Source organism: Scomber scombrus, chromosome 15 (assembly GCF_963691925.1).
Source record: "Scomber scombrus chromosome 15, fScoSco1.1, whole genome shotgun sequence".
Classification (NCBI taxonomy): domain Eukaryota; kingdom Metazoa; phylum Chordata; class Actinopteri; order Scombriformes; family Scombridae; genus Scomber; species Scomber scombrus.
Genome location: NC_084984.1, coordinates 7,100,907 through 7,120,128, shown reverse-complemented (window position 1 = coordinate 7,120,128; position 19,222 = coordinate 7,100,907). Strand labels below are relative to the sequence as shown.

The window sequence follows — 19,222 nt, the reverse complement described above, 5'->3', positions numbered from 1 at the left end:
ACTTTTAATTGAGAGCTATAGTTACTCATGTCTTTACAAACGAAGATCTAACACACAAAACATAGGAGTAGTTAAAAATATGATGCACTGTTATAGATTAAACTACACATTGACCAGCATTAGCATTTAAATGTTATGTCTATGTGGATTTATCAATAATAATCATCATCAAAATGAAGGTACTTCAAAATTTCAGCTCTTTTATTTGTAATAGAGTATTTTTACAATGCTGAATAATGCAAATAAATACAAATAATCTGTGCAGGCTTTTAATAATAATCACTGTCAGGAAGCTTAGCTGCCTATTCTAGCAGACTAAAGGCTCACTGGCTGTTATAAAGTGTCTGGGTTAACTATTGAGTCCTCATCTTCTTTTCTCCTCCTCACAGTTTGCTGGTCACCTCAATGGGTCACATCAAACTGACAGATTTTGGGCTGTCCAAAGTTGGGCTGATGAACATGACCACGAACCTGTATGAGGGACACATAGAGAAAGATGCCAGAGAGTTTCTCTGATAAGCAGGTAAATCTTATTTAACTATTGAAATGTATCTGAAATTTTTACCTCAAACCTCAACATGTTTAGACCATTTCTTATGTTTATTTTTCTATCTTTGTAGGTATGTGGGACACCAGAGTATATTGCTCCAGAGGTGATCCTGAGACAAGGCTATGGGAAGCCCGTGGACTGGTGGGCTATGGGCATCATCCTCTACGAGTTCCTTGTGGGCTGTGTGCCTTTTTTTGGAGACACACCAGAAGAGCTGTTTGGACAGGTCATCAGTGGTTAGTATTAACTCCATTTCCTCTCAGATGATAATTAGAAAGGACATTATATTATGATGTTTCTGCCCAACAATGACCGCTGCTAAAACCTCACTAATAGGCAGATATGTGATTCTCAATCCAGCTCCATCAGCTAGCCTTGGATATTAACGCAAATTGCTAGTTTAAGCCAGTGAAATTAGCTTTTCATCACATAACCACATATAAGATATTTTAATTACACTCCACACAAAATACATTTCACGTAGAAATCGATACACAACCTTATTTTTTCCCTTGTTTCCTCTCCCATGTTTGGATTTAAGTAAAGTAAATAGACACATTTCCATCGCAAATTCAGCGCAGCATCTGGTGCGTAGATTCTGTCGAGCACATCAGGAGAAATTCCCAAACCTCATTCAGAGATAAACATTTGCATAGTGACCACATGGATTTAGTTGGTATGCATATTTCTCAATTTACTGAAGACTGACATTTCCCTGAAGGCCAGTAGCAAAACAGATGGCCGTTAAGTGGATTTAGCTTGACTTTAGACCACAAGTGAAGTCTTAATGTTATGATGATATTGCTTCATCCTCTTTGGTCTCATGGTGACAGCGCAGAGAAAATCTTAATCTTGAAGAGAGGAGCTTTTATCTTGTCGTCGGTGTGGCTCCGATGAATTGTTGAGTTGTTGGATAACAGCCTCTATCTGTGTCATAGCAAATGAATGGCGTGCCACAACTGATTTGGTATGCTCTCAATCAAACTGTACCAAGCCTCTGAGAGTGACTGTTAATTAAAGGGGTCTGTACAGACTGAATGCATGCCACCGTGGCCTCAGGCCACGCATACATATTCATAGCTCCCTCCCAAATTTGATTAAAATGGGGGACAAACGGTGCACAGAGCAGACAATCAGCATGGCACAGACAGGCTTTGCTCCCCTTTTTCATTGCCTATCCACAAGGCTTTTCATGAAAACCCACAGCACATGTAAATTGTCTCGTCCAGCAGTGTTATGCTTACGTCTTCTTAGAGATAACTTTTTCTCTCTTTGCCGGTATACAGACACATCAGAGTGGAGCAAAAAGAGTCAACCTTACTGGGTTCAAATTCAGAATGAGATTTTAAACAAAAACAACAAAACATTTATTTATTTTTTTTGGTTATTTTTTTTATTCTTCATGCTTTAAATGGTAGTATTATTCTTAAAGACAAGTTTCCTGTTTTCAAACCATCAAGGAGGCGCACACAGCAGGGGGGTAAAAACATGTTGCCAAAGTGTCACGAAAGTTTATATATTAACATTTTCAGCATTTAGAAATAAACAACTTGGTGGCAACTAGTGAAATTACAGTTTAAAGGATAAATCTGTTGTAGAGCTCATCTTTGCATCTCCAATTATTTTTAAAACACGACACATTTTGATTTTGGGTCTGGCTAGCTGACACACTGATAGCAGTGACAATATACACTATACCAAGCAACGAGCAGCACAGGTGAAAACGACCCATTATACATGTAATGTCAGCATTTTTAAGACCATAATTAATGTAATATCATTCATTTGCTTATCCAGCACTTAGATAACCCTGATGAAGGCCACAAGCTGCAACGCATTAGCCTAACAAAAAAGTTGTTCTGTGCTACAAGTGTTGCTGAAGTTTTGCCTTTTTTATACTTTTTTTCCCCATTCTCTATGCACCTTGGCAGTAGGTGAAGTTGGGCCAGAAATCTCTACTCTACAGGGTTTTTTCCTGCTTTGGATATTGATCATTAATTTTGAGATAATTGCAGTTTAAGGCACAAAAACTCTACATGAGCTTTCAGCCATTCTGCATTGTTTTTTACCTCTGTGTGTGCATCTAGAGTTGTTGTCTAATTAGGGTTAGGGTTAAACCACGTCTTACAAATATATTAGCAGCTGAGACACATTCGCTGCTTTTATTTTGAGTATTTTAAGATTCAGACTGATCTCATGCGTTGTGTGTTTCCAGACGAGATCAACTGGCCCGACGGAGAAGATGCCGCACCTCTGGACTCTCAGGAGCTCATCACCATGCTGCTCAGACAGAATCCTCTGGATAGGATGGGTGCAGGTACAAAGCTACACAATGAGCAAAGAAAATGTTGCACAGTCAGTAACTTGCTTAGGACCAGACAGGCACGGCAGGCCATCATAAATTCTCATGTGACCGTTAGTGCCACCTCAGCACCCCTCATTATTCCAAGTCACCGGGGGAGAAATTGAGGTCACCCAGCAGCACAGCAGTTTATCCTGTGGCCTGCTCACCCTTTCCCTTTGATCAATTGCAATTATTTCCTTGCTAGTCCATGAATCTAGTTCCATGCATGATCAGGCACCAAGAGTGAGTAGATCTGTGGACTGTAAAAGTGGCCACGACCAGGGACAAAAGCTTTTAATCAGAGGGGCGCAACGTTGCCAGTTCAGTCTGGGGGCAGCCGGACCCTCAGTGTGCATCTAGACCCCCCCCCCCCCAATCCCCCCTCACCAGGCTGCCATTCAGAAAGGCTCCCACTAGTCCACGAAAGGTCACAGGCAGGAAATTGTACTGCATAATTTATGGTCATGATATCAGTTTGGCCTGCAGCCACTAGGGAAAAGGAAAACAGAGTGTAAGCGTTTCTTCACCTCCTGTGTCTAACTTCACCATTCAATGTCAATGCCCAGTGTTTTGTGTCTGTTGTTTTCACGAACAGTTTTTTTTTTCTCTCTCTCTCTCCTGAAAATATTATTCATACTGATTACTCATCAGTTTTTATATCATCTGCAGGCGGGGCGGCTGAAGTGAAGCAGCATCAGTTTTTTCACAACCTGGACTGGAACAGCCTGCTGAGGCAGAAGGCTGAGTTTATTCCTCAGCTGGAGTCCGAAGATGACACCAGCTACTTTGACAGTGAGTTAAATTCACAGGAAACAAAGAGCAGCAACAGTTTACCTCAAACTTATTTCAGTTTTCACAATGTATCGAGCTACATATTTATAGATAGATTTGCTGAGAGTTTACATAAACTCTCATACATTGAAAAGCAGACTGCTAGGGGACAAAACGTGCATTATTTTGCAAGTGTCCCACATGGAAAAAAGGGTTCAGGGTCATGTTTTATGGTGAGTGCCATACGAGTGATGACTCCGTTATTGGGAGCTCAGAAGCGAGGGGTTGGCAGATCGATGATTTTGGAAACAGCTTTTTGTTCTTGATGCAATTTAATGTCCAGTCAATATTGTCCATTGGGGATAAACCTCCATAAATCGACTTACTAAATCATAGCAAAAAAGACAGCCTTTATAACTTAAGATCTTGCCTCTTAATCGTTGTATAGTTAGTTTTTTTTCAATATTAAAAGAATTCCAGTGATAGTTTGAACTGTACATCCATGATTACAGTAGAAATAGGAGCTGCCAACACCTAATTTAATGAGACTTTTTATGGTGCAAATTTGCCAGATAATAAACAAACATAGACAAAAACTATCAGGGTTCAAGGTGAAGCACATGGCTAAACGTGCTTAATCCATAGCAACATTGACCCAGTGCTTTCTTATGAAACATTATGGGAGCTGTTGTTCCAAAACTTACACTATGATTGTCCCAAATAGAGGTAAGAAAAAGTCAATAGGCAAAATCTATTCATGTTAGCTTGATGGACTCATTTGACATTATTAAGGCTCAGAAATTCCTGTCAGCATTGTTATTATATTCCCAGAACACTGACGCTGTCCTCTATCCATTCACACAGATATTCACTTTGTGCTGAAAATGAAAAACTCAAACTATTTTATATTGCATGAGCGCTACAATATTTTTCATTAAAAGTGTCCTACAACATTTCTGTTACAACACATTTGCAAATGAATGGCTTTTCTAAGTAGCTCATTTTTGAAAATAACAACGACATTCAGTGACTCTTATGTGGTCATCATCCATGTTCTTATATTTAAGACACCTTGTGGTACTTACAGTAACCAGTAATAATTGAATGCAATGAAAAAAAAGTCAGAAATCGAAACCTCTCATCTGTTCCCAGCTCGCTCTGAGAGATACCATCACCTGGAGACTGAGGAGGAGGATACGAATGATGAAGACTTCAACGTGGAGCTGCGGCAGTTCTCCTCTTGTTCACACAGATTCTCTAAGGTGCGCCCCTTAATCTTCACTCTCAGATTTCTCTAGTGTCAGACTAACACTTTCACATTATCATTACCGCCAAAGATGTTAGTCATGTAAATGAGTCAATGCCCTCATCTGTCCTGATCCGTCTCTCATGGGAAACAAACGCAGGAGCAATAAGTATTTCATATGGAAATTTGTGTCTAGAAAATATAACCCCCTCCACCCCCCGCCCCCCCCCCAACCAGTCTCCTTTTAGCCCTACAGTATTAAACATAGATTTCAGCTTTGCATATATTTTCCGCTTGCAAATCAGATCGGTGTGTGTGTGTGTGTGCGTGCGCGCTAATGTGGAGCACAACACACAATACAGTCATACAAGCTGAGAGTCATTGTTGTGCTGCATTGCAGTATGCTTCCCTCTCACATCAAAACAAAGCATTACAGCGTGTCTCAAAAAGCAGCGGGGCGTCTCAGAGGAAGTGTTGAAGTGCTACACAGAACCTTTCCTCAGCTGCACCAAAACTCTACGCTTGTAAGACATGATGAAGTCCGCATTAACATAGACATCACAGTGTTTCTGGTCTCGAATCCAAGTGTAAAGAATGTAAAGGCACAGTGACTTTTGTCCAGAATACTGTATGTGTATGAATCTGTCTTTCTATCTTATTCTAAATATTTCCAAACATCTGCATAAAGAGCAGAGTTTTACATTCATAGCGTGCATTTACTAACATGAATCACTGTCTCTGTGTGATTGTCAGGTTTACAGCAGCCTGGATCTGTCACGTGGGCACCTGGAGGAGAAAGGAGAGACGGAGGAGAAGAAGAGTGAGAGCCCGCTGACTGTGGACTCTCTCAGCTGGACGCCAGACTTTGCTGAATTGTACGCTCGCCTCCATTTTTTTATAATCAAGATTATAGCTCGAGTTCATTACGCCTCTGTACATAAAGATGATTGAGTATGCTGCAGAGATTGAAGACACAGTTCAGTGCATAATGCCTGAACTTAGATATTGTATTAAACTCAAGATGAAATGAAACAATCTCAGTACTTGCAGACAGAAACAGAAATGTCATTCTTTTTGGTATGTAGCCAGCCAGCAGTAAACAAAAAATCACTACTGGAATACATATTCAGATTTTTTTTCTAAAGTGAAAGTCTCAGTACATGAATATAGATATAGTGTTTCCTCACTGAGCTTCAATAGATGGACATTAAACCTGCAGTGTGGAACTTTCACATATAAATTAACGTCCATTATATTCAAGGCTTTGCCAAATGAGTTCACACAATGCTGATTAAGCCTATCAGAGCCAGATTAATCTCTCTGTATTTCACACTAGACAGAGTTTTGAAATCTAATGGCGGGCACAACATTCCCACGCTGGTTGTTTGGATGTTAAGCATGCAGCGTTTCTAGACTTTCCAAATGTTATTTGACCGAAATGATCAAATTCTGACAGTGAAATGAGTCATTTCATGAAGGTTTTGTGACACTCAAAACAGTTTATCCACTGCTCTACTGTTTCAACAATACGTTACAGCCAGTGGTGTACTGGCACAAATCCTGGTGTGTTGCTGGAGCGTGAAAAAATACATATTTGGGCCCTCTCTATGAGCCTGTCATTCAAGGTGTGCCTACACTGACCCATCAGAGCCGAGCACCACCCTTTAGTCTCACTGCCAGCAGGGGGAGACAAAAGTCCTGCACTCCAGCTTTAACACAACAGAATGAGGCTTTGGGACTTGTGATTCGACTAACTCAGACTACTGAAGCTTCATATTAACTTCAGTTTAACTTCAGAATCCAATTTTTGACAGAAATAGGACTTTAGATTCTGTCCCTGATCATTTACATTGGATTCATGTTCAAAAGGGATCGATTTCTAAGCCAGTATGAAGAGAAGAAAAAATTAGTGATCAATAACTCTTTCAATATACTGTATGTATTGGAAATTGAACTAACCCTTTTTTTAAATGGATTTGACTAGACTAGATGTGAGAAAATGTGAACTGATCCTTTAAGGTGCTACAGCTACAGTATGAATCAAAATGTGTTATTTTCTAGGGGATTTATATGTATTTATATTACAGTCTTTTTTAGGTCGATGATGTTGATTGTTTGCAATTTAAAAATCCAAACTATTTAAAAGAAGGAAAACACATGTAGTTCTACATCATTATAGAGCTTCTGTGTGTCTCTAATTGACTATTTTAGTCTTTGCATTTTTACTATAAATTACTCTTTTACGTTAAGCATGGGTGTTATAAGAGTCTGTTTTCTCCTTCATCCAGGCCCTCCCTGTCCCACTCGACAGACACAGAGAGCATAAATCAGGGCGCTCGCCCCAACCTGCTACCAAAGTTCGCCATCTCAGCTGAGAGCGAAGGAGACGAGACCTCCGGCCTCGGTGACCCCAGCAAGGCTTCCTTCTCCATCGGAGAGCTCCCGCAAGATGAGCCCGACGCAACCACACCTGGCAGCACCCACAGTGGAGCAACGCTCTCTGGTACCAAAATTACACTTTCTACATTACATCGAACACAACTTCATGATGCGTGTGTTTGATTTTCAATTGAGAAAAATGTGTAAGTTATGAGATTCCTGGAAAACTGAAACATCAACAAAATGCTCCACAGCTGGAAGTTTATTTTTACTTTTATCTTTTCTCTGAGTCAACATTCTGCAACAAACAAACAAAATTCGGGGGATAATTTGATGTTTTCTCTTGTTTGGAGCTTATTATTTCACAACTTGAGGTCTAGTATAGATAATTGTTAATTATTGTAAACAGATAAAAGTGTTTATTAATGTACTCCTCCTGTAGGTACCTGTAAGTGGAGGCTGGTATATAAACAGATAATAGATGACAATATAGGTAAATAGAGTTGTAATTATATAAAATATGTCTTCATAGGAGAAATTATAATACTGTTTCCAGTCTATATGTTAAGGGAAGCTAACCAGCTATTGGTTTTGGCTTTATATTTAATGGAAAGACATGAGAGTGGTATAGATCATCTCATCTGACTCTCAGCAAGACAGCAAATAAGTTTATCTCCCAAATTATCTGACTAAATTTAAAACATCAAATTCAGATGTGTTCAAATGTGCTAAATGATGATGACAAACAAGTAAAACTCCTGATCACTTCAGTATAGTTATGTTCCTGACTACATACACATCTTTTCTGATAATTAGGAAGTTTCTCTGAACATTTGGATCAACTGACGCCCAGAGGTGAGGGAGTGGAGAGCCCCGACAGTAGCAGTCATATCTCCGGAGACCAGGGGGTGCAGACCAACTCTTTGCGACCTGAGAGTGCCGCTGAGAAGACGGGAGCTGTGGCTAAAGTCCCAAAGTCCGTCTCAACTGGCGCCCTCTCCCTTATGATCCCTGGAGGTAAGTGGGAGATACACACCTACACAAAGTTAAGTTGACTCAGATGTATGATCTCAAACAGTTCGTGAAGGTTGACATAGGTCAGAGCGATTACGTTTCAAGAATAACAAAAAGGGCAACAGAGTTTGAGCATGTACTGTGAAAGAGATGAAAGTACACTATGGATCTGTGTGAAATTGGCCCAGCATGACACCTGCTGCGAGTTCAATTTTACAGAGTGGCTGCAAGCATGTAGCCAAGTACCAGCTGCTAACAAGGAGAGTAAGCAGGCAGTGCAGGAGCAAAAAGTCCTCACTGCTGGGAGAGAGAAAATCCCATTAGCCTCACCCACAGCGGGAGCAGGATGAACCTCGCTCATGAGTTTTATAGCAACACCTCGGCCGCTGGCTCGGAAAGTCAAAGTCTCATTGATTAAATAAAAGAATCTATGCAGGTGGTGATCATCTCCTGTTTTTCCAGATATCTTCGGGGTGTCTCCGCTGGCCAGCCCTCTATCTCCCTACTCCCTCTCCTCAGATCCTTCTTCGAGAGACTCCTCACCGAGCCGAGACTCCTCCCTCTGCACGACCAACCCACGGCAGCCTGTCGTCATCCACAGCACTGGGAAGAAGTTTGGCTTCACGCTGAGGGCAATCAGGGTGTACGCTTGTGAGGGTGACATCTACACTGTCTACCACATGGTCTGGGTAAGGACTGTATGCCTCTAGTAAACAAATGATCAGTTGTAAGTCAGTGAACTGTGAGAGTGCTTAAACACCATATCTGTTTGGTGCCGTTTAAACATTTGGTGCATTTTCCTGTTAAGTTATTTGGCCTTGTGTGAAAGCTACCAACCGAACTCTGAAAGCACCTCAAAGGGTGGGTCTCTGTCTGCTTCTAGCATTTTATTTATGGTGTCAAAGCAAAGCAGACCATCAACAGGACTGTGTGAGAGAAGATGTGTGATTTTCAACATATAAACTACGATTAAATCCACCTGTTGACTGCGAACAGTCAAAAATACAATCTCTTGATCTGTATGAGTGATAAATGAACCTATATTTATGCAAGTTCCGTCTGTAACCATGGCAACAGATATACACATCACCTCATAATTGTTTTTCTCCTGCTTCTCCGCTTGTGTCCTAATCTGTGTATTTTAGCAGTTTACAAGTGTAATCTAAAAATGCACATTTTTTGTCTGTTTGTCTCTATTTATGATGGACAATGCTCAGTGATAGTAATGCTCATAATCTATCTGTCAAACAGAACGTAGAGGACGGCGGGCCCGCACATAAAGCCGGACTCAAAGCCGGAAACCTCATCACTCATGTGAACGGAGAGCCGGTTCACGGTCTGGTCCACACTGAAGTGGTGGAGCTCCTGCTGAAGGTAAATGAATATGTGTCCATCTTTAAACAGCATATCTTCACTTTTTTTATTATTTATTTCATTGTCAAATATAATGTGGTTCAGTCTTTTTTTGCTGCTAATATGCTCAAAGCTTCAAAGGACATGTGTGCTCTATTGCTGTAGACATATTGACAAACTTTAGGTAAAAAACAAGAATAATAACTGTACTCAGTTTTTATTTATATATCCCAATATCACAAATCACACATTTGCCTGAGGGGGCTTTACAATTTTGAACAGTATAGAGCCTCTTCTGTCCTTAGACTCTCAATTTGAATAAGGAAAAGCTCGCCCAAAAAACCCAATAAAAAATAATAAATGAATACATTTCACTTGATGAATAACTTTAGAAAGACAGTTATGCAGCACAGACATTTTTTCATAGTGATTACTGCTGCAGTTCAGGTTCATATTAATATTCTTCATGGTGTTTGGAAAATGTAATTTTCTATAAATTAATTGCATTGCCCAACTTAAATTAACTGGAGGACAAAGAGCTCGTATGCATTCACAATACTGACCAAGCAGGCTGTAAAATAACAGTTACTAAAATTCATTCATGTGAGGTAAACCTGCTGAGTGGAGATTTCCATCTCAAATGCTGCAGACTGAGCTGACCAGCAGCTCTTTAGAAAGGGGAGAAAGTAAAAACCTCAGATGTGGTGCAGTTATTCTATACTACTGTTTAAATTCAGAATTAATTTAAAAAGTCTTCTTTAATCTTCTTAATACTATTAATATTAAAGGTGGGACATTTGATACTACTCTGACGGTCACAGATTAATTTAGAAAATCTCTAAATTGATGAGTTATGTAGTTTGACTTTGGTTTTAATCTTTCAATGATAGTAACCACAGGACTGTAGACACAACATTATTATGAATAAAAATTGCGCTCTTAATCACGGTTAAGGTCACTTTCATCATCTCCGCCAGGGGGAGAAAAATTATCTTGGGGAGATGTCGTGATGTGAATGTTGTACGTTTTTGTGCCAATGCCAAACTTTTGTCCTTTCCTTTTCAGAGTGGTAGCAAAGTGGCCATTTCAACAACCCCCTTCGAAAATACATCAATAAAAACCGGTCCTGCCAGGAGGAATAGCTACAGGAGCAAGATGGTTAGATGTGCCAAGAAGCCCAAGAAAGAGAAAACACCAGAAAGGTACAAATCTTAAACAGGCACCCTACAAATTGTATTCTCTACAGACTTTCAATCACAAGGTGTGCCTCTTAAATAATCTAAACATAAGAGACAAGAGAGTATCATATAGTTATTTTTTCAGGCAGTAAGACAATCAGTCAGACTCATGTCCGCAGGCTCGAGTCAGGCTTCATACTAGAGTAGCTGCCATCTAAAAGTTAATGAAGACCATAAATAAGAATTTCTTTGCTCGTACCTACTTCTGTAAGCACCACCAGTACATTGCTGGAAGATACTGTGAATATTTTTAGTTTTAAATGTAGCTGTGCATATTTAAAAAGGGAAAACAGTGTCATTGGTGTAAAGCTGAGCACTGTTTACAGTTCAGTGGTACTGCAGAAACGTCAGTAATAGTCGATAAGTTGATTTCAGGTGAGTAGACATTTCTATGCTGCCTGTTGGCCACTAGGGGGCTGATAGAAAGCACTGAGGGAATGTGTGTGTCATGATCAGCAGATTATGACACACACATTATCACCACTTATGTTACATGAAATGCTGATTGAGTGAACATCATGTATGTTGTCCTGGTTGTACACACGTTATGATGTGACTATTGTGCTTACATTGTTCTGATGGTAGAACAAGGTATGTATTGTATATAATCTGACAATTTCCTCTGCTCTGGGCTCACTTGTGCCATCTCAACGCTTGAGACAGCAAGGAGTCCGTCTGCAAACTATCAGAAATACAACGAATGAGTTTGTGCTCCTTGATATAAAATACTGCCGGAACAATGTTAAGATGGGAGTGAGACTCTTGGATCATTTTACTTCTGAAAACAGTTAAAAGAGCAAAGTGTGTTTACCATAAGAATAGAAAATGTGTGACGTAGAAATGTAAGAAACCTGCATATAAGATAAATAAATGCACATAAGACATCAAGTAATAGCAGATTTGACATCATGTTTTTCTAGTTTTTAATAATTGAAGCTGGTTTTATATCAACTCAGCATCACTGCTTAATGTCCTTTATTTTTAATTTGCTGTGGTGTTCTTTAATAAATGCATTACAAAATAGTGATTTTTAAATTTCCAAAAGTGGGCTGATTTCTGTTTTCTTTGTCTCCCTTTGTGTTGTTTTTTTCAGGCGACGCTCCCTTTTCAGGCGTTTTGCGATGCAGCCCTCCCCTCTCCTGCACACAAGCCGAAGTTTCTCCTCTCTCAACCACTCTCTTTCATCTGGCGAGAGTCTCCCCGGCTCCCCCACCCACAGTCTCTCCCCTCGCTCCCCTACTGCCGCCTTTCGCCCTGCACCTGATTTCACCCAGTCAGGTACAGTCATTTATTTTGATGATAGCCTTAATGTTCATTTACTGTTTCATACCCTTTCATATATTACTGATACCCTGTTTTTTTGTCTTTTGTTACTTTCAGGTGGCAACTCATCCCAGAGTAGCTCTCCCAGCTCCAGCGCTCCAAACTCCCCTGCAGGCTCAGGCCACATTCGCCCCAGTACTCTTCATGGCCTCGGCCCCAAACTGCCGGGTCAAAGGCTTCGTCAGGGGCGCCGCAAGTCCGCCGGTAGCATCCCTCTCTCTCCTTTGGCTCGCACACCTTCACCTACCCCTCAGCCAACATCTCCTCAGCGTTCACCCTCTCCTCTTCTTAGTGGACATTCAGTCACCATTTCAAAGACAACCCAAGCTTTCCCGACCAAGATACATTCCCCACCTACAATCGTACGCCACATTGTGCGCCCCAAAAGCGCTGAGCCACCCCGTTCACCCCTCCTGAAACGAGTCCAGTCTGAGGAGAAGCTGTCCCCCTCTTACACAGGAGACAAGAAGCACCTTTGTCCTAGAAAACACAGCCTGGAAGTGACCCAAGAGGAGGTGCAGGATGAGGAACTGAGAGCTGGGGACCGCGATTACACCGTTTTGCAGAGTGTGGACGAAACAGCCTGCGAGCCAGTGGCAATCAACCGTGTACGACCTGTTGAGCAAGGCTGCTTAAAGAGGCCCAACAGTCGTAAAATGGGTCGACAGGAATCTGTTGAAGAACTGGACAAGGAAAAGCTGAAGTCCAAGATGGTTGCGAAGAGACAAGACTGGTCGGAGAGGAGGGAGTCGCTGCAGAAACAAGATGCGCTGCGTGAATCTGACTCATCCACGATGTGTGGTGATGACAGGGAGGAAAGTTTTCTGGTCCGAGGTCAAAGCAAAACTCAGAATAGCCCAGATTGTGGTCCTCAAGAGGCCAAACCTGCCAGTGCAACCCTTAAAGATGTGCTGTATAAAAAACTTAACACACGTGCGTCCGAGGGCATCAGTGAATCGTCTGGTAGCAGCAGTGAGAGTGACGGAGGACTCCGATCGAGCTTCTGTTCTATTCACCCAGAGTGGCAGTACTCCAGACAGGCTAAAGACAACATGAAGCCGGACAGACTGGACTTCAAAGCTCCCAACATTGAGTTCACCAGGAAGAGGCTGTCATTCGAAGAGCGAGAGGACTGCATGTGCCGGTTGTCTTCCGGCCTCCATGAGAACCTCCACTTTGGCTCCACCAGGTCTAAGAGCCTCCAGCTGGACACAACCATGCCTCATGACCACATGAAGGCAGGACTGGGGGGTATTCACTCCAGCCCTGAAGGTCTGGCTTCCAAGATTTTCTCCGGTAGAGGAGAGAGTGCTGTGGAAAAACTCCAGCTCATCTCCTCAGCGGATTCTCCACTTCGAAAGACTTCATCTGAATATAAACTGGAGGGACGCCATGTCTCCTCTCTCAAACCTCTGGAGGGCACCCTGGACATTGGCCTGCTCTCAGGGCCCAGAGTATCCAAAACAGAGACCTGTTTATCCAAAATGGTGGAAAACACAAGCAACACTGTCTCTGTGAGTCCTCCAATTTGGCTCCAGAGTCCTACTGAGAGACAAATAACCATCCCCCAACTGAAAACTACAGACAAGCTGAAGAGCCCCCTCGCTTGTTCCCCAAGCCCTGAAGCTGTTTCCTCTCTAAATAGCATAGTTGTCTCCAAAGAGCAGTCAAATCATTTAGCCACAGAGGTAAAAAGCAGTGCAAGTGGTGAGAAAACACAGGACAGACATAATGAATCATTAAAGCCCCCAACCAGCAAAGGGGAAAGCTCAACATTTACTGTTAAACAAGAAAGCAGGACCAGTATGAAGGCCAGCTCAGCTCTGGCTCATGAACATAGAGCCCCTCGACATAGCTCCCACTTTTCCTCTTGTGGAAAAACACCCTCCATACGGGAAGTCAGCAATGAAGACCAGGAGGATGAAGTGGAACAGCAGGAAATAACACCATGCACTACATCACAAAATGTTGACAGCTGCAAGACAGTAGTGTCTTTGACTTCTGCAAAGCTGGAGTCGGACATAAAAACTTCCCCTGCACCGGCACAAATGGAGACTGCAGCTACAGCTGTTAATGCACCATTACCTGTGTCAGTGAAGCAGAGTATAAACTCTGGCTTGGATAAAGGTCAGCCTCAGAGCTGTGAGAAAGCAGCTACTGCACAGAACTCAACCATGACCTCTGCTTCTAAGGTGAATGTACAGAGTAAGTCTGCATCTGTACACGTTCCAGAGAATGTGCTGTCAAAACAGCAACTGCCGAACATCTGCTCTTCAAATATCATCACAACATCAGCATCTGGTTCTGTGCACGAAAATAAAACCTGCAGTGCAAACTCAAAAGGCCGGTTCTGCTCTGACAGACCTACCAGTAGGGACGTGGTTCAGTCTATCAAGTCAGCTGTGAAGGTGGTGGGTGATACAGGTAGCCCAGGCCCTAAGAAGGAAATGAACACATGTGCCACAGTTGAAAAAGCGGAGAAGAAAAAGGAGGTTTCTACTATAAACATGGGCCCATCATTAAACAATGTCACAGAAATCGCACCAAGTGTAAACAAGAAGAAGGATAACACTGTGTCAGCTGGTGCAATAGAGAGTAGTAGCATACTGGGGCAGAAGAAAGAGGACCCCATATCACCAAAGACAAAGAATAAAGGCAACGTGAAAGACTCAGACCAGCTATCCACCAACCACCATCCAGCTGAAAAAGCCCAGCACAAATTACCCGATTCAGCACATTGCACCTCTAAAAAACAAGAAACTGTTCTCAGTGTAAAAGAAAACACTGTGGTAGCTACAGCCAAGCAGAAATGTTCAGCTCCAGCAAGTACAAATGAAAATGTTTCGAGTCTCAAAAGTAAATCAAGGCCTGACCCACAACCTGTGCCACAGACCGCCATGAAGACAGAGAAGGAAACAAAAACACCTCCCCCTGTCCAAGCGGTCAAGGGAAGTCCAAATTCAAAACAGAAAGATGTGTCTAAAGAATCTGCGCCCTCATCTTCAACTGTTCAAATAACCCATGACTCTAAACGGAAAGAAGCCACGTCGCTTTCCTCTAGAGTTGATGTAAAACGGGAAGAATCAGCCCAGCTGACACACCCTTCTCCCACTTCTGCAGAGGTGAAACAAAGAGAAACACAGCCCAAAAGTTCTGTAGCAGCCTCATCTCATGTAGTAAAAGAAGTGAAAGAAAACATGGACTTGAAGCCAAAATCTCTCCCTCCTAAATCTGTCTTCTCATCGGCAACATTAAAGCCCTCTGTAGCTCCATCTCCAGGTATTAAACAAAGTCTTGATGCCAAACATAAAGATCCCTCACCCAAAAACCAAGCCCCAGCTGTTAAAGACCATCATGACTCGAAACCAAAAGTCGCCGCTTCACCACTTACTGCACGTCAACATCAGCCACAGCAGCTCAGGAAGGAGCCAGACGTTTCCCCACAGCCTGATCTGCCACCTGTGCTGCCAAAACCTGCAGCGAAAAAGGAAACGCAGTCACCAAGCAGTGGAGCCGCCTCAAGCAGGGCCTCCACCTGTTCACCCCAGGAAGCTGTAGTTAAGGTATCTAAGGAAAGCCCCAAGTATGAGGCATTTAAACCGGACGCTTGCAAAAGCCTGGATACCAGAATCACCACCCCGGACAAACAGGTGCCCTCCATCCGGAAAGAGCAGGCTGAGAGGAAGAAAAAAGAAACAGTTCAAGATGTCACATCTGCACAGAAAAACACAAAGAGAGACACATCCAGAGCTGCTCCATCTGCAGTAAAAGAAAGTTCAGATAAAGACACTGGCAGGTGCAAGCAGCAGAAAGAGTCACCACGCAGCTCCACTTACAAAAAGTGAGAAAAAAAGAGAGAAGGGAAAAATATTATCGCTCCAGAGAACCAGATTTAATAAGAAAAAAAGTTAGAAATGGTTTGTGCAAGCATCATCATGCCTCCTTCTTTTCTTTTTTTTTTGGTTTGAGGACCGGGCAATCTGTTACATGCTGATAGAGAGGTAGGATGTGTAGGTGGGTGTGTGGGTGTGTGCGTGCGTGCGTGCGTGCGTGCGTGCGTGCGTGCGTGCGTGCGTGCGTGCGTGCATTTAATAAGATTACTTTGGACAACACATGTAAATGTTTTGGGGTGTGAATGTAGGTAATCACTTGCTGATCATTTCTGGTATGTTGTTGTTTTACTTTTTGCATCAAGTTGAATGTTTGGAAGTTTTTTTTCTGTTTATTGCAGAATGCTTTGTGCAATCAGTATGTCAGGGGCAATAGGGAGAGAGGAGCCTTACAAAAAGGTTGTTATGTACTGTAGAGTCAGTGCCATAAATGATTTTGAATTGCACTCTTACTTCTAAGACTCGGAGGACCTGATGTCGAAGGCGATAGTCTTTTTAATGCAGTAGACCATGCAATGTTGCTTAGCGATATGGCAATGTTGTATCACAATTGTTTCTTTTCATTATAATCAGATTGTTCATTATTTTTTTACGTTGGGGGTATTTTTTGTGCATTGGTACACAGAGGGAATGCACTTTGTCCTGTGCTTTTCACCTAAAACTTTGAAAAATATGGAATCATCTTTTTTTCGGTTCTAGAAATCACATATATATGAAATTAGTGACGGGGCCTTAGATTAATGGGAAATAACACTTGCTGTTCTTAGCAAGATGTGGTGTTCATTCACATTCCTCTGACATCTGTACATATATATTTTTTTTTTAATGCAATATTGTGTAAATATGATAACACTGTAAAACTGGGATACATGGGGCTTACATGATTGTCATTTGTATTATATGTATAGATTTTGCAGTGTCATGTTTGTATGCTCGATATTAGAGAATTATGTTCCGCTTGACGACTCTGTGGTCAAAAAAGTAAGCTAACGTGATGTATCTCGTCAACAAGGCATCCTATCGTTTTGTGACTTTTAAACATGTTTTCACATGTTCCAAAATTAACTTGAAGAGAGATAGAGAGATGAAAAGGCATAAGGGGGGTTGGGAGTAGGAGGGGTCTAAAAATGTAGCATTATATAACAAAACTGTGAGGGCTGTCAGCGTTTCCCAAGAATGTCTTTACTGTTGATAATGTATTTGCAGGCTGATTATGGTTTGAAGAATGATGATTGTCTAAAAAAAATGAAGTATTGTGTTTGATTGTTGAGATTAACCAGCATATGTTTGACAATAATTACTGCAGTAGATTTCTTTAAAAAAAAAAAAAAAAAAATGTGGGCATCAATCATCTCCGGTTGTGTCCATGTGTTCCCAGAATGATATGAGATCAATCATGTGAGTTAAAAAAAAAAAAAAGATGAGCTCTGAAAGGGTTTCAAGTTCAAGACCGCAGACACTGTCAGGGTTTCAAAGGATGTCAGGCTTTCAGTCTCAGTGTTGTATAAGTCATGTGTTAGTGTTTCGATCTCAACGCACAGCCTGGGTTTAAGGTTTTATGTGAGGAATCTTGATTATTTGCATAGTTCATGTCAAAAATCATACATTTGATGTTAATGTGCAAATATGTGGTACTATACATGTAGGCTGCCATATATCAAGCTTTCATTTTCTGCTACTTACACATACACACACATACACATACACATACACACAGTGTCTCTTAACTGTAGATGCCTTTAAATTGCAAACCCTAAATGACAACCAGAAAGTAGCCTAGGACACTACGTATGTAATGCAGTATTCGCTCTGTTGTGCTGGCTATATAAAAAAACAATAATCTTGAATACTACTTATACTCTATATTGTCAAATAAATAAGTCAAATAGGAAAATCCTTCATTTAAACTAGACACAGAATATAGCTTATCTAAATGGCACACTTTATCCCAGAATGAAACTGAAACACGTGAGATTGACTGCAGAGATTTTAATGTTTAAAAGAATCTAATGTTTAGTGGCATTAGATGTTGTAAATGTATCGCTATAATGTATTGTGAGAGAACAAACGCACCTTAATGTTTGCCATCTATTCAGTTCAATGGCTGAGCAAAAGAGGAGAATTGGAGCTGAAAAGGATGTTTATGAATTCCCCCCCATGTGTCCTGACTTGAAACTGAAATGAATCACCAACATTTTATTTGAACAAATAAACATGAATTTTTCCCCTTACACACACTTTTTTTTCCCTTTTCTTTTTTTTGTTTGTTCCTGTGGCGACTGACATATAAATCCTCAAAGCACATTCAATGTTTGTTTACAAAGCTTCATGGATGTATATTTTGTATATTGTTGATTTGCCAAATCTATGTTCTGTGTCACAGGTAATGTTGTTTATAGTAGTGTGAGATTTTGCTCCCCTGCCACCAGGATGTAAGAACATTTGTTTGTGCAGTAATCAACGTCTTTTCACGTCAGGTTCTTCTTTGTCTGCTTGTCTTTTCAGTTTTTTTCCTCCTCTGTGCAAAACTAGTATTAGATGAACTTGCTTACGATGGTTTGTCTTTTAGAATATGTGCAATAAAAGTGTTTTGAGTTTTGTATTTTGCCCAAGGAAAAGCTCTATGGATGTCATAGATGTTGTAAATTAAAACAGATATTTATACTTCTAATGTTGCGTAATACTGAACAATAAAATGGAATTATAAATTATTCTTTCTTTAGTCTTCATTTGTTTCATGGCATATATTTTTAGCAGTAAAAAATATAAACAGAGCTTAAAAATAGAAATGCCAGAAAACATGTGACAACAAGTAGCCTGCTGTGAGTCTGTCAGTTTGCATTGGCCACATTTGGCTATTAAAGGATTACAGTAAATACTAAACCTTAATCTTAAAACATAACAGCAGCACAGATAGAGATGAGTCATTAAGTCTGTAAACGGAGTTAGTAATGCCAGTTATACAACAATACTGTACATCTAAGTAAAGTTTGCTGACAATAGCCACTATAAGCTGTTGCACATAACAAACCAAGTAAAGCTCTTATCGCAATATCCTTTGACCCCTAAACTGAACATCCGCTTTACATTTGCAAAAATTACAGTCTCACTTTA

General features: G+C 41.1%; 1 protein-coding gene across 1 annotated transcript in view; it reads left to right on the top strand.

Moving 5' to 3' along the window:
* Positions 1-18,811, top strand: part of mast4 (microtubule associated serine/threonine kinase family member 4) — a 103,212-nt gene extending 84,401 nt beyond the window's left edge. Inside the window, 14 exon segments of the mRNA XM_062434925.1 lie at positions 390-513; positions 515-523; positions 621-786; positions 2,766-2,867; positions 3,564-3,686; positions 4,818-4,927; positions 5,665-5,786; positions 7,200-7,414; positions 8,107-8,307; positions 8,767-8,993; positions 9,556-9,678; positions 10,723-10,859; positions 11,989-12,173; positions 12,276-18,811. Coding sequence (XP_062290909.1) covers positions 390-513; positions 515-523; positions 621-786; positions 2,766-2,867; positions 3,564-3,686; positions 4,818-4,927; positions 5,665-5,786; positions 7,200-7,414; positions 8,107-8,307; positions 8,767-8,993; positions 9,556-9,678; positions 10,723-10,859; positions 11,989-12,173; positions 12,276-16,063 — 5,632 coding nt within the window. The 3' untranslated portion in view covers positions 16,064-18,811.
* Positions 18,812-19,222: the final 411 nt, after the last annotated feature.